Source organism: Macaca thibetana, chromosome 4, assembly GCF_024542745.1.
Source record: "Macaca thibetana thibetana isolate TM-01 chromosome 4, ASM2454274v1, whole genome shotgun sequence".
NCBI lineage: Eukaryota > Metazoa > Chordata > Mammalia > Primates > Cercopithecidae > Macaca > Macaca thibetana.
In genome coordinates, this window is record NC_065581.1 from 149,237,049 (window position 1) to 149,253,076 (window position 16,028).

A 16,028-nucleotide genomic window follows, 5' to 3' on the forward strand; every position below is an offset into this window, starting at 1 on the left:
CTTGCAGGGACTTCCAAGGCCCTAATTATCTCTCATTTACACCATCACTTCTCTGACTTAATTCCTCATTTCTTTTTCCTTGGCCTTTTCCACTTCTGCCACAGGACTTTTATGGGGCAGAAAAGTAGACACCAAGTTGAAAAATGATTTTTATAAAATTTGTTTAGACCCTAGATTTTAAACTTTATTGTTCAATAAATTTGTACAAAATAAAGAGAAAAATAACTGGCTCAATTAGAATTTAAAAGCTGAAGAACTGTTCTCATAGGTGTAATACCTTGCTCTATCCTGAACCACTGATCTATGGGCTTAGGCCAAATTATCCTTAAGTAATTTACTTTTATATTAAAGGGAAAATGTCTTTTTTTGGTCCATGTATATGTACATTTATCCTGAGGATACTGGTGAACATAGCCAGTTTCAAAGTCTATTGGTATTGTGGGAATGGCTATTATTCTTACTTAGATATTTGAATTGAAATGTAACCTTTTAATTAACTTGTGCTGATGTTTCATCTCTGCCTGGCAGTTCAAATTGATTCTTATTAATAAGTGGCTGCCTGTGTTCCATCATACAGCATGGAGAACACAGTCTTTCTTGCTCAAGGATGCCGAGTGCAAGAAAGGACAATCTGAGAGGTGAAAATAGTCTCTAGTATTTCTAAAAATGCCAACAAAAGGCTATGTTATTAATAAACAGATTTCTAGATTTCAGTCCTAGGCATTTCCACAACCCTCGATTGCATTTGTTTTTCTCTTATTTCCATATTTTTTAAATTTTTATTTTTATTTTTGCTTATCACAGGCAAGAATTCCATTTATGTCTGCAAAGAAGAAATTTTTTTCAATGAATTGAATGCAATATATACACACCTAAAAAAAAGCTGTAAACATGGAAAAACAATGTGAATCAATTCTGCGGTGCTATTACATGAAATTACTCTCTGTATCTCAAAGGTGTTTCTCCCTCCCTCAAGAAATTAAACATAGCCATGAAATATAAATGAATATATGTTTGCGATAATGCTACTTGACATTTTAGTTATAATTAACAGAACTTCCAATATTAACCAACATTAATTAACAATATAAAGTGTTTAAACATGGATCGTAATAACAATGCTGAGTGGATTATGCACATTCATCAATACACCTCATGTTTATTAAATATTTCTCTTCAAATTCTGTATTATTAAGCAAACTTATTAAACCTGCCATGTGAATCTTGATTTTTTTCTATACTTATTCTCTAATGATCACTCCTTCCTTAGGATATCGTGGTGTTGGAGATAGGCTGCATGTTTGCCCCTTTTTCTCTTAGATGTTGATCTTTTCTTATTTACATGTAAGAGAACATTGTAAAGAAAGCATGTCTTTTTTCTGACGTGTTGTAGATAATGTTTTTCAGTTTTAGCTTGCCTTTTGTCTTTTATTATTATTTTTTTGCTACACAAAATTTTAAAGTATTTCTATAATGTTGTCTATTAGTCTTTTACTTTATGATTTTTACCTGTGTTGATTTTATCAGAAAAAATTTATTGTCTTCCGTGTGCTCCATATATGGAAGAATCTGAGAAATGATATACAGTTCCTGACACTGTAGGCCTTAGAATACAGTGAGGGATTCATTTTATTAGGAAGGAACCTTATGTTGGAAATTTTTCTACAGCTTCCTCTTGTGTATATTTTGGATATGAATTTAGTTATAATTTCAGAATTATGGTGATGGTTTGTTAGAATGAAGTAATGATAAATCATTGTCTGTAAGTCTGGGAAAATATTTTAGGAATTTAAAAATATCTGAGAGCTTGGGACAGTTTTCATGTGAATGATCATATTGTTTCTCAAAATAAATTTTATTCCTAATCTATTGTTTCAAATTTCACAGGTAAGTTGGTTAAAGATAACCAAGTCATGGTGTATTTTTATAACACTTTCATCTTTTAAGAAACAAATGGACAGAAACCTAACCGAATCTATTTCTAGCTGATCTTAATGTAATTTTGATGTCAGACTTGGAGGTCATATGGCTTTGTGGGAGTCCATGGACTCTAATTCTGATTGGCTTAGACATACACAGATCCATTGAGTTTATTTCTTACTCCAAATTGGGGTGATATGGAGTTTGGAGCATAAATTAAAATTATTGTTCTGAATGTGTACTCGTTTCTCTGCCATCCAAATTGTTCAATGTCCAGTTTAAACCTAACTTCCTGCATGACATCTCTTCTCAACCATTAGAGCTAGATGTGATTTTCCTCCTCTCTGAAATTCACTGAAGTATTTTTGGCACAAAGTAATATGTTGTGTTATAATGACATTTTTGAATGTTACTAAAATATATTTTTCAGGCGATATATGTATAAGAAATTTATTATACAAAAGTAAAATATCTTAGTTTGCATATGCACATGTTTTCTGCATGAAAGTAATCAGTGTACATATTCTGCTTTTATACTTCTATGTGTTTTAAGGTGCTACCAAGTTCTCAGATTAATTTTTCTAATTTTCATATTTCTGTCAGTGAATGAATCATAATTTATTTAACCCTCATATTAACAGTTAGCATTTAGACTTTCTTACACTTTTAATTTTTCTAATGTTTTGAATAGCATAGCAACAAATTTCCTTCCATATAAAGATTTGTCCATGTTTTACATGATTTCTTAAGGATAGAGTCCAAGAATCTGAATTATTGAGCCAAAGGATGAATGATTTAAGGCTCTTACTGCTTATTGCCAAATATGTTTGTAAAGGATCTTACTGACCCCACAGGTCAAGGACTTAGTCCCACAAGAGTGTCCTCTACTGCAGATACCAGCTACAATCCCCAGGTTGTGACCTATGCTTCTGACCAACTAGCTATAAATTGGGTGCTTCCCATGACCCACTCTTGGCGTTTAATTAGTTTGCTTGAGTGACTCACAGAACTCAGGGAAACACGTTTACCAATGTATTCCAAAGGACATTGTAAAGGATACAGATGAACAGCGTGATGAAAGAGATTCACAGGGTGAGGTATGGGCAAAGCAGTGGAGGGTTTCCACACTCTCCCAAATGCACTACCCTCCAGACACATCCACGTGTTCAGGGATTTTTTTATGGAAGGTTTATCACTTGGGTATGATCAATTATTGGATCTCCAGCTCTTCTCTCCTCATGGCTTGTTCTTTCTGGTGACCAGCCCTGATCCAGGAGCCCACCATGAGTCACCCCGTTAGAACAAAAGATTCTATCACCCAGGAAATTCCAAAGGATTAGGAACTTTGTGTCAGGAGTTGGGGTCGAGGACCAAATATTAAAACAAAAGATGCACCTAGCACTCCTATCACTCAGAAAATGATAAGAGTTTTAGGAGTTCTCTGCCAGGAACTGGGCCAGAGACCAAATATGTGTTTCTTATTACATCACAATATCACAGTTTCCAAGGTAGGGGCTATGCAACATAATATGAGAAGATTGTCTGCTAAGGTACAAAGACATTCAAGCCACAAGTTACTTGAATACAAATTAATGGTACAGATACTGCGAGTGAACAGGATCCATAAACAGCACCACTTGGGAAATGATTTGGGCTGAGTTCTCGGATTCCCTGAAGTAAGTTGGCAATACCGTGAGTAGTCAGGCATACTGGACCAAGGGAAACAGCATTTTATGGGACATCTGAGGGATCATCCTCTCCTCTTTACCCCTGTCCCCAACTAAGGGTCAAAAAGAAATTATTTGAGAGGGTCTGAACTGTGGAGTGGCTGGCTCATTATAATCTCAAACTCTGTTGTACTATGAAGCCAGGAAAACACCTGGCCTCATAGTTTCAGATACCAACTCTATACCACAGAAATATGGATTATACTTTCTTCTGAGGGGTCTGTGGCTCATAAATAAACACTGATCATTGTAGGCCATGAACAAATTCAATTTCAAAGAGTAAGAATTTATACAGTACTTATTGAGATGGCTAGAAAATAGGATCTGGAATTAATAAACTAAAACAAACAAAAATACCAAATAATTGGAAAATAAAGTTTTCTCTAAAAATTGGGCTAAAAAAGGAATTAAGGACACAATATCAGATTATTTTGATTTTTAGATAGATGATGAATGAAAGAATCTTTAGATAGGAAACGGGGTGACTGACAGATCTGGATTTGTATTCTAGCACTGTGGCTTGCTACTTTGACCTCAGAAAAGGCTTAAAACATCTCAGTTACCTTGTGTAGGAAGTGATTGTAAGAGTGCTTCCCTTATAGGGTTGTTCTGTAGAATAGATAATTAATGTAAATAATTTGCACAGTGCCTGGCCCTTACCTTATGCAATAAAACAATATTGAATTAAATTGATGATTTAGGAAGCTTTTATTCTGAAGAACAAAGAGAGAATAAAAAAAGAAAGTGAATTTGGTATGAATCACTACTACACAAGCAGTACCTAAATAGGTGCTCAATAAGTGTGTGTAAAATAAATAAGAGAATATTGAACTTAAACCTTAACACTGTAGTATCTCTCATAGCACTTAATCCATTGCATCATCATCATCTGAGCATGATTTTAGGCCCTGGGGATACAGCAGTGTGCAAAACAGACAAAAATCCCTATCCTCAAGTTGTTTAATTCTAGTGAGGAGGCAGACAATAAATGAAAAAAAGAAGTAAGTTATAGACTATATTAGAAGATGTGAAGAATTTTTGAGAAAATTAGAAGGAGAAATAGGCAGTGTGAGATGAGTGGTGTCACTATTTTAAATGGGATAGTTAGGGAAGATCTCACAGAGGTGGCGAATTGAAGGATCTAGTGAAGAGCGTTCCAGGCAGAGGAAAGAGAAGGCGCCAAGTCCCTGAGGAAGGAGCTTGCTAACTGTGCCTAGGAACATGGAGGAGCTTGGTGTGGCTGGAGCAGAGTAAGCAAAACAGAGTGGCAGGTCCCACATCTCAACTGTCTGCTCAGTGAGGGCAGGAACTGGAAGTTTCCTCTCTCCTTCCAATGGTTAGCATGAGGCTAAGCATTGTAGGATTCACAACATAAATGTTCTCTGCCTAAATATATTGATACATGAATTACTGAATGCTATGAGTTGAAGTATGTCCCCCCAAAGTCTTTATATGGAAGTCCCCAACTGCTTTTACCCTCAGAATGTGACCTAATTTGGAATAGAGACATTGCGGATCCAGTTAGGAGGAGACCATACAGGCACAGGATGGAGCCCTAATATGTACTTATAAAAAGGGGAAATTTGGAGACTCAGACATACACACAGGAAGAATGCCATGTGAATGTGAGGCAGAGATTGGGGTGATACATCTATAAATTAAGGGATGCCAAAGACTGCCAACAAAACACCAGAAGCTAGGAGAGAGCCATGGAATAGATTCTCCCTCACTAACTGCAAAAGGAGCCAACAGGCTGACATGTTGGCCTCAGACTTGTAAGCTTGAGAGCTGTAGGAAGATACATTTCTATTAAGCTAACCCATTTGTAGTGCTTTGTTACAGCAGCTACTAGCTAACTAATACACTGAATTAATGTTTTCTTTTGCCTAGACTCTTTGCCTAGACGGATTCCACACCCTATGTTAAGAAAAAAAAAATCCAGTTTTTAAATAATTAAAAGACTGAAATTTTATTGGATAAAAATGTGATTAGTCAAGGAACATATGTGGAAAATGTAAATTTGTTGGTATAGGAAATTTTTAAAAATAAACTGTGATTTCCTGTTGGACAAGTTAATGATGGTACTGAGTAGTGACAAAGGTTTTGTGACAATATAATCAGTTAACATCAGAACTGAGTTAAATTGTAGAACACCTGGTTGGTGTCTGCTGGTGAATTGCTTGGTGTGTGGGGAAAACCTCCTACACATCTGGTATCAGAAGTGGTGTATTTTATTGAGTGTTGACTGTGCAGTAAAAGGAGTCAGTTTCCACCTACCATATAGACACTTATTGTGAGCATTTTAATGACTCAGTTTTCTTTTCCTGTAGATACTGGATGACTTCTCCTCTGAACCCTGACTTTGTCTCTGAACAGTTCCTCACTTCCCTTTGGCCAGCATCTCTAACTGACCTGTCCACTCCTGTATATCAGCTTTTTGTTTTTTTAAACTCAAAGCTCATGTTTCATTTTGCATTTTTCTTTTAATATCTTTTATCATATACTTTCTAATCATATCATTTTTTCTTCTTTAAGCCCTTTTATAATTTTTATTTACTGAATCTGTTGTAGACATATAGGACTGGATTACAAATGTTCTGTTTTCCCTTTTACTTTCGAATAGTTCTTACTTTACGCTATATTTATTTATCCTATTTTGCACATACTAACATATTTGTGAATTATGAACTATCAATTATAATGACCTTTTACAATTTGATACTTTTAGAAAAACTCCAAACCCCAATTTTTCTAAATTTACATTGTTGTGCCTAGTTTTAAAAAAGTTAAATTGATAAAAATTTATCTAGCACTGTGCTTTGATAATTTCTGTATCTTTTCACCTTTGGTGCCTTGATAAGAAATATACACTCAGATTCGATTTTTTAAAGCAATCTTAAATTCTATGACTTGATGGGCGCATTTAGGCCACTTATATTCACTATTATAAGTATTTTCATCTGTCAACCTATTTGACAGTTTAAAAAATTATGGTGTCTTGTCTCTTTTCTGTTAAGACTCTTTATTTGCGACTATGTTTTTGTTTTGTTCTAGTAGTATAATGGGAGGAAGTTATTTCATGTTAAAGAACAACAGTTTGAACATTGTTGGATGATTTAAATATGCTCTCTCATTAGCCCTCACAATCACTAGGTGAAGTAATTAGTAACAATTACTTTCAACTCATTTAACAGTTTTCCAACACATCTAACATATCTTTCCTAATGCATTTAACAGTTTCACTGGCCCACAGGCAACTCTTTAAGACCTGATCCTATTCCTGTGTGTGCCAAATTATACATAAAGCAATAGCCAATACTTCAGAGATTTATTATAAATTCCTTATCATTTCTCCCCTACTTTATACCTTATTCCTTGCCCAATTTTGACACATCTTTCTTCACTATTCAGTTTGCCCCGTTTTGGTATTCAGCTGATGACATCTCCAGGTGCTGGTTACTTGCATCATTCACTGATGCTGCATTTCCTTCCTTCTGGTAAATTCTTTGTAGAATTAATAAGTCACCTTTTGGCTTCTCAAAGCCTTTCCTTGTGGACAAAGCAAACAGCTCTCTCTAACTTGGATCCCAAAGAATTTTATTTTATTTTTTATCATCAGTTAAAAAAAACAAAAGCGAATGGTGGGTGGGTGGGTGTGTTATGCATGTCTTTCCTTCCTTCCTCCCCTCCCCCTCCCTCCCTCCCTCCCTCCCTCCCTTCCTTCCTTCCTTCCTTGTTTAACTTATCATGGTTTTCTCTCGTAAGTCATACTTTTGGTGTCAAGTCTAGGAACTCTTTGCCTAGCTGGAGATCCTGAAGGCTTTTTTCTTGCTTTTTACATTAGTACAATTTGATTAGAGAATTATTTGCTGCACACTTCTCAACTGAAATCAGAAGTCTTGATTCCAAAGTTCGAAACTATGTAAATGAACAAATGGATGACAGACTAACCATAGTCTATACAGCTAGAGTCTTTCCTTTTAAAAAATATTTTTATGGCATTTAGCATTATAGAAACACAAAATTCCTCTTCTGTGGGTACTGTCATGAAGGAGGGAGGAGCATGAAAAGATAGGGCCACTGTTCTCTGTGCTTTATTGAGTTATTGGTAGATTACTTTATAGAGTTATTGGTAGAATCCAATTGAAATGTCAAGGAGATATTAAGGTGCTGAAATTGTTTCCATTCAATTCTACTTTACTCTTTGAAATAACCCTGTGAAGAATGTACTATTAATACCCCCTTTTTAACAGATGAGGAAACTGAGGCCAGAGGCCATGCAACATGTGGAACATACTCCTTTACAGTGAGTAAATGGCGAACTTTGGATTCAACATAAACAGAGAACTATAGCTTGTTTTCCTAACACTGTTTATCATTCTGTATTATGGAACCAATGACAGATAACTCATATTATTAACAGAGGATTATAACACACAAATGTAAGTAATAGGAAGGACATTGTTAAGAAATAGGCTATAACAAATAAAGATATAACCACATATGTTGGGTGCTTTTAGGTCTTCTAATAAGTCTAGCTTTGTAAAAGGTCAAAATGACAAGAGTGTGGTTTCAAGCTTTATCATTTCTAGAAAAGACTTATTTAATTTGAAAATATATTTATGGTCTAGGTATAAGTTCATGATGATTTCACCATTAGTGGCAAGAATTTCCTTTTACTGCTGAAATTCAATAGAATATTTCATAAATACAGAGTAGATTCCTTATTTTAAGATTTAAGATTTTAAGATAAAATTTTAGTCATTTTTTGAATAAAGTGAAAGCAAGCAGTACATTTTTATTGACTTTTCAATCTGAATATCTTTTCCAAAAACCTCAGCTAATTGGGAGCATAACTTTTTATAACAAATATTGCCAATTAGATATTTACTTTCTTGATTCCAGGATTTAAGCTTCATCCAGCTGGTCTTCTGCAATGTGTGGCTATCTCTACACCTTTCTAAACAAAGAAGCAATGGCAGTCTATGTGATATCTTTTGACAGATCTTCTGGGGCCTCACTAATTCTAATTTCTTCCATTCATGGGGCCTGCAATTCTTTCTATTCTTTGCTTTAAAGCCCTCTCTCCAGAGACCTTTTTTAAAAAGATAAGTATCTTATCAGGAAAGCAGATATTCTCCCCAAGCAACTCACTGTCATTTCTATACCCTCCTTGATGGTAAGGAAGCAGGAGTCAGGAAAGTTATATTCACATGGGTCAGTCTAGTGTGTGTGTGTGTGTGTGTGTGTGTGTGTGTGTGTGTGTGTATGTGTAGGTTCTCAGGATTCTATAGCAGCAGATAAAAACTTTATGAAAAGATTTCTGTGATCAAACTTTTCAATGGAATTTTTTTTTTCAAAAGTCAACCTACTTATTTTCAAGTGTAACTAAGAAAATATTAGGGCTATAAAATTAAATGTAGCTTTGAAAAATTATTTTTTCTTAAGTACAGTTTACCCACAGTACAATAAACAGATTTTAAGCTTACATTTCAATGGAATTTGATAAATGTATATCAAGTGACATAACAATAATGATGTAGAACATTTCTTGGTTATATAGATGAGAGGTTTCTATGTTGCCCAGGCTGGCTTCAAACGCTTAAGCCTCGCCTCCTTATGCACTAGGACAACAGGCCTGAGCCACTGCGGCTCCCAATGTAGAACATTTCTATTACCTCAGGAAATTCCATATCCCTTTCCAGATACTCTCCCTTTCCCTGTCCCTGTGATTCCATCACCATAGCTTAGTTTTGCCTATGCTGGCCCTTCATATAAATGCAATCATATATCTATTTTCTGTGACTTGCTTCTTTGGCTTGACGTAATGGTTTTGAGGCTCAATCATATTGTTGTATGTATCATTAGTTTGCTGCTTTTTGGTTCTGAGTACTAGTTCACTGTATGACTATATTGTAATTTGTTTCTTCATTCTCCTGTTGATGAACATTTTGGCTGCTTCCCATTTTTGTCTATTACAAATAAAACTCATATTAACATTTTTGTGCAAGTCTACTTGTGGACGTATGCTTTCATTTTTCTTAAGTAAATACCCAAGAGTGGAATTCCTGCATCATAGGGTCAATGTATGTTTGACTTTATAATATATTGCCAAATATTTCTCCAAAGGCCTTGTACTATTTTGACTTTACATATGAGAGATGCTCCACATCCTTGCCAATACTTGCTATTGTTAGTCTTTTTGTTAGCCATTCTATTTGTTATGAAATGCCATCTCATGTTGGTTTTAATTTGCATTTCCTTGATGACTAATGATGTTGAGCACATTTTCCTGTCCTTACTGGCCAGCTTCATATTTCCTTTTGTGAAGTGTCTCTTTAAGTCTTCTGCCCATTTAAAAATTCAACATCTGAACATACTTGCAGTTTGTTTCTGTTGACTGCTTTTTTGCCTGAGTATGGGTTACTCTTCAGTTTCTTTGCTATGCTGCTATTTTTGTGATTGGATATAGGACATTGTTGTTGTTACTCTAGATTCTGTCACATTCTTTGAAAATTACTGTTTTTTTGTTTTATTAGATAATTAAGTTGCCTGAATCTAACTGCAGACTTTGTCTGCATCAATGTATATATAACTGCTTGTAGCTCTTGTCTGTTCTTAGTTTACCATTGCGTATGATGTTAGGCGAAGGGTATATTGTTGCCCCTTTTCAGAATGAGGAAGTTTTCTTCTATTTCAACTTCACTAAGTGTTTTTGTTTTTAAATCATGAATAGATGTTGAATTTTTCAAAACTATTTTTCTGCATCTATTGAGCTGCTGATTATATAGTTTTTCTTTTTTTAATTCATCAACATGGTCAATTACAACTGATTTTCAAGTAGAAAAATCAACCTTCTAAATGGGATAAATCCCATTTTGTTGTGAAGTATTTTTGATGAATTTGATTTACCAGTATATTTTAAGGATTTTCGAATCAGTGTTCAGGAGAGGTATTCATCTGTAGTTTCCTTTTCTTGGAAAAAGATGATTGCCTATGATTTTGGTATCAGGGTAACTCTGGGTGTCATAAAACAAATTGGAAAACATTTTTTATTTCTGTATTTTCTGAAAGAGTTTATATGTAAAACTGACATTATTTCTTCCTTAAATTTTGGTAGAATTCACTTGTGAAGCCCTGAGGGCATGGAGTTTTCCTTGTGCGAAACTTTTAAATTATGAATGTAATTTCTTTAAAAAATATAGGGTTATTAATATTTTCTGTTTCTTGTGTTATTTTGGGTACTATATATTTATTGGGGAACCTGTCAATTTCATCTTAGTTGTCAAATTTATTATCATACAGTTGTTAACAGTATTTCTTTATTATTATTTTAATATCTGAGAGTCTGTGATGGTCTCCTCTTTAATTGCTGATATTGATAAATTATTTTTTATTTTTTTCTTGAGCAGCCTTGTTAGAGGCTTATGATTTTTATTAATCTTTCCAAAAATATCAATTTTTATCTTTATGCATTCTTCCCATTGTTTGGTTTTCCTTTGACCATTTTTTACTGTTCTCTTTACTATTTGTTTCCTTCTATGTCTTTTAGGTTTACTTTGTTCTTTTTTCAGAACATGAATTGAAAGGGAATATATGGCTTTGAAAAAGCAATAGAGAGATTTGCATTAGGGCATGCTAAGAAATTTTATGTTGAACAGATTTCTTAATCATCTTATTTTTGTTATCAAGAGATTTTAAAGTGACATGACCTTTGCTGTAAATTTAATTTTAGATAATTACATACAATGGGCATGAAGACTGCAGGCAGCATAAAGAAATCATAAGGCAGAAAATTCTTGCTCTCTACTTGTCAAGCCAAACTCCTATTAATAGCACTGTAATTTGAAGGTGGAAGTATAGTTATGTATTCCAGGCAATTATACTGTATCGGTCTTTTTACTCATAACCTTTGAATGATCAGCCATTATATATGAAATTTTGTCTGCACCATTTGACATATTGATCATATATGTCAATTATGAAACATCTCCTCATGATACATTTCTCTTAAAATATATTTCTCCAATTATCTGACATCAAAATGATGTATGGCATGCTTAGGAAGCTATATTTTGTGACCCTTCTTTTCTGTTTATACTGATCTATGTTTGTGTTTTTCCAACTATAATGTAAACTTGTAAGCAAGCATGGTCTTGTGTGTTTTTTTTTTCTTCAGCTTATAGTAGGCCTCCATAAATATTTATTTATTTTCAATATATTTTTAAAATGTTTCTCAGCATTTAAAACATTTATAATTCATCTTTTTAGTTTCTAAAGAACAGAAAGAACTTGATTTTAAAAGTTAATGGATCATAAAATATTACATTTAAAAACAAACATGAAGCCACTGAAATTTTATTAGTCCTTTTTTTCACTTCAATTTCCCAACTGAGGTTTAGAAATCAACCACAGTTTAGAAATCTGTATTCATGTTAAAAGTAAACCACAAGAAATACAATTAGAAAAATGATAATTGTTGCAGCTGGATGTTGGGTAAAGTGATTATACTATTGTCTCCACTTTGGAATATATTTGAAAAGTTTTATGGGGCAAAGTTAAAAAATACCTATTATGAGCTCATGTATGGAAACTCAAGGAGTTGGAAAAATTAGTCTTGTCATTGAGATTTCCTGTTTACAAAAATATTTCTGAACACAGGTAAATCTAGAGGGCCTACAGAATATATAATTTGTAGAGGGAGCTCTCTTAAGGAAAAATAACACAAAATGATGTTTGCAAAATTTGTTGAGAAAAGGAATATTGGCCCAGCGCAGTGGCTCACGCCCATAATCCCAACACTCTGAGAGGCTGAGGTGGGTGGATCACCTGAGGTCAGGAGTTCAAACCAGCCTGGCCAACATGGTGAAACCCCATCTCTACTAAAAATACAAAATTAGTAGATGTGGTGGCATGCGCCAGTAATCCTAGCTACTCGGGAGGCTGAGGCAGGAGAATCACTTGAACCCAGGAAGTGGAGGTTGCAGTAAGCCGAGATCATGCCATTGCACTCCAGCCTGGGTGTCCGAGCAAAACTCCAAAAAAAAAAAAAAAAAAAAAAAAAGAATATTGATCTAGGACAAAAGAAGAGATCACTTTAAATTATTTAGAGAATAATAAAATATTAATGAACTGTTTTTTATAAATTTTTTTTATGGTAGTCTTTGACTTCATTCTCTTTGGCTCTTCATGTCACAATGACTTTGTAATACTATTTTCTATAGATGGAATAAATAATAATTTGGTTTTATTTTTGAAATGTTTGATCAATTATGTTGTTGATAGTTTAGAAAAGTTTCTTTAAGATCATAATTCATTATTGATAATATCTGCAAATTTAGGATTGCTTTACTTATTTAAATATTTATTTGCATCTCATTTTGCTTTCTATTTTCAAATTTTAATCCTTATGCAACCACCAAGCCTACTTCTAAATAACAAATAGGAGTTAATGTTTAACTTCATAAACAGATATTCTGTTGTTCTACAGGAATATTTTTAGAACCTGAAGTTTGGGTCTTAATAAGTCATAACTGTTGGCTTTTTCTGACCCACTCTGTAGTGTGGTATGATTTGAGGACAAGTCTATACTCCCCACTTTCTATTCTGCACAATTTTAGTGAAGTCACATGTAACTGCTTTGCATATCTGCCAACACACTGGTTCTGCTTATTATTTCTGCATGACGAATCGTGCAATTTCTTTCATTTCTAGTTCCCTTCTCCACAAAGTAGGGATTTTGAAGCCCTTGCTCTGACTATTCCCAAGAGTTGCTATGAGAATGAGTGCCATACTCTAGGTGATGGCACTCAATTATAAAGTGGAATCCAAATGTTATTCTTTTCATGATTGTTATAATTGTCATCTTCCTCACAGGACTGTGATCATCTGATTGGCTATGAGATTATTCATTACTGGTAAAACTGGACTTGTTCTTTTGCTTTCTGTACCAAACCTTCAGTATATTCTCTCTATATTCTTGTCCTACATTTTGAAATTATTTGGTCAACTTTTTAACTTTCAAGTGGAAGACTCACATCCTCAAATAATCATCTGTTTATTCATTCAACAGTATGAATGCAAGTTTATTTAATACCAGGTGTTGTGCGAGGCTCTTGGAATTCCAGTGATAAATAAAAGATAAAGTTCCCACTCTCTTGAGCTTACATGTATAACAGGGAGTAGGAATTAATCAAATAATACCCAAAACAAAGTAAACTAAGGAAAGGGGTCTGAAGGAAAGGAACAAGGTGCTCAAAGTCATTTGATCTGGAGAGGAAGACTTTCTTACCACAAGCCCCTTGCCTTGTCATCCAAAGGAGGCATTGGAGATAAGTCAGAGGGGAGCTGGCTTGTGTAATGAACCTATTATCACTCACCTTCAGATAAATATGCTCCTCAAGCTTACTTGAGGTTCTAATTCTAAAGTTTTAGGATGTTCCTTTACTGTGCCCTCTTTCCAACAGCAAGTCTCTTCAAATATATAAGATTTTAAAATCCTTTCCTGAGTCACAATGAACGGGTCAGAGTTTATTATGCTCTGAGTATTTCAATGATTAAAAAAAATTATCCCAGGCAAAGAGCATGGTGGAAATGTCTTTGTATCACTAAAATTCTGGAAAAAATAATTTATTTAATTGCAATATGCTTATTAGTAAGGCAGTCATTGAGGCAGGGAATATTTCAGTTTCTCAAAACACTATGTAAGAGAGCAAACATTTTCAGTCTAGTTCAAGACATTTATAATTTTAATAAACTGAATTATGTAAAACACAAATATAACTGGAAGGACTCTGCCTTTCACCCTTACTCCAGGGTATAGACTTGTTCTGGACCGCGAGAGGGTGCATAATTCTGTTGCTACCATCTGCTATGGATAATGGTGTGAGAGGCGCTTTGCCTAAGGATTTGATGTGCTAAAGAAAATTCTATTTTCAAAGCTCTGGCTGTTCATGCTGCTGAGAATAAAGACATGGAGTAGATGGGCCTTAATTGAGCAGAACAATTTAACAAGTGCTAGGGTATGCAGAGGGAGACACGGAATCTAGTTCGGAGTAAGGGTTGGGTAGAAAGTCAAACTGCTTTGCATACAGAAACATGGAGAATTTTGTTGTAAAATCCCTGGCACAGAGGAAGGAGGAAGAGGAGTGGATTCTCAGCAACCTGTTAGGGGACCCTAGGCATAAGGAAAAAAGTTTTGGGAAATTCCCTCTTCAGAGGAAAGGGCATTACATTTCAATGAACAGAAATTTCTGGTATCTGTTTGAATTTGTTTTCTACTCTGGATTGTACTTAAAGCTTTGCTCTTCACAAATTTTATACAACATTTGGATTGAATTTGTAATGTTTTGTAAGGGTTGAAAATAAAGGAGGGGTGTCCAGTGTGAGGCAGTGTGGGGCAGAGTAGACCGGAGAGAAAAAGGTGCAAGGTGGGCTATGGCAGGATGACTCATGATTTAGGAGAAGATGTTAAGAGAAAGTCCCCCTCTTCCAAAAACAGCTGTGCTTTTCAAACTGCAGTACCTGGGTTACTTGCCTCCAAATTTCCTGTGGCACTTGGGAATCTACAGCATCCTGAGCTCTACCTCCGACCTTCTCAGAGTATTTGCCCTGTACACACTTCCTGGGACAGTCTTCAGAAACTGGAGTTTGAGAACTGAGGCCCTAGAGAAGGTTAATCCTTAGGTGGTGTTAAAAGAAAAACTTCAGACAAATTAAACTTAGCAGAGTTTAACTGGGCAAAGAACTATTGGCAAATCAGGCAGTCTCCTGCACCAGAGTGTGCTCAGAGAGTCCAGCTTGTGGAAAGGGACTTATGGAGAGAAAAAGGAAAGTGATGTACAAAAATTGAAGAGAGACACAGAAACAGCTGGATTGGTTACAGCTCAGTGTTTGCCTTATTTTGAATAGGGTTTGAACAGTTGGCCACCTTTGATTGCTCAAAACTTGGTGATTGGCACAAGAGTAGGTTACAGTCTGTTTGCACATCCATTTAGGTTACAGTTCACTGTGTACAGAGAAACCTTTAGGCTGAACTTAAAATGTGTAAGGAGACAGCTTTCAGCTTGATTTAACAGTAACACTGGTGTGTGCTGGGGGGTAGGAAGGTGGGGGCTCTTTCTTCTCTCAGTCTACCTTTTTCCACAACAGTTCTGAGGAGTAAGCTTGTAATATATTTGTGCAACTGCCTCTTCCTGTAATTCTAAGCAGGAGCAAGCAGTAAACTAATTTTCAGATTTCAGAAAAGTCCACCAGTGCAGGCAGAACTTTCCTTTTGTTTCCTGACAAATAGTTTGTTGACACTGAAAACAAAAGATGTGTTTTCTGGCACTGTTTCGGGCTGTCTGAGAACAAGCTGCTCTGTGGAAGTGTTCAGTTTCT

The 16,028-nt window shown here is 35.0% G+C and overlaps 1 protein-coding gene across 4 annotated transcripts in view; it reads left to right on the forward strand.

Moving 5' to 3' along the window:
• Positions 1-16,028, forward strand: part of FRK (fyn related Src family tyrosine kinase) — a 154,156-nt gene that overhangs the window by 67,192 nt on the left and 70,936 nt on the right. Inside the window, exons 1-2 of one of the 4 annotated variants that reach the window (XM_050786620.1) lie at positions 1,589-3,596; positions 7,901-7,953. The exons of 2 other annotated variants lie outside the window; for them this stretch is intronic. In XM_050786620.1, the coding sequence (XP_050642577.1) occupies positions 7,901-7,953 (53 nt within the window). In that variant the 5' untranslated portion in view covers positions 1,589-3,596. Of the gene's footprint in view, positions 1-1,588; positions 3,597-7,900; positions 7,954-16,028 lie in introns of those variants that run through there. One more of the 4 variants, XM_050786621.1, reaches the window with a different exon arrangement.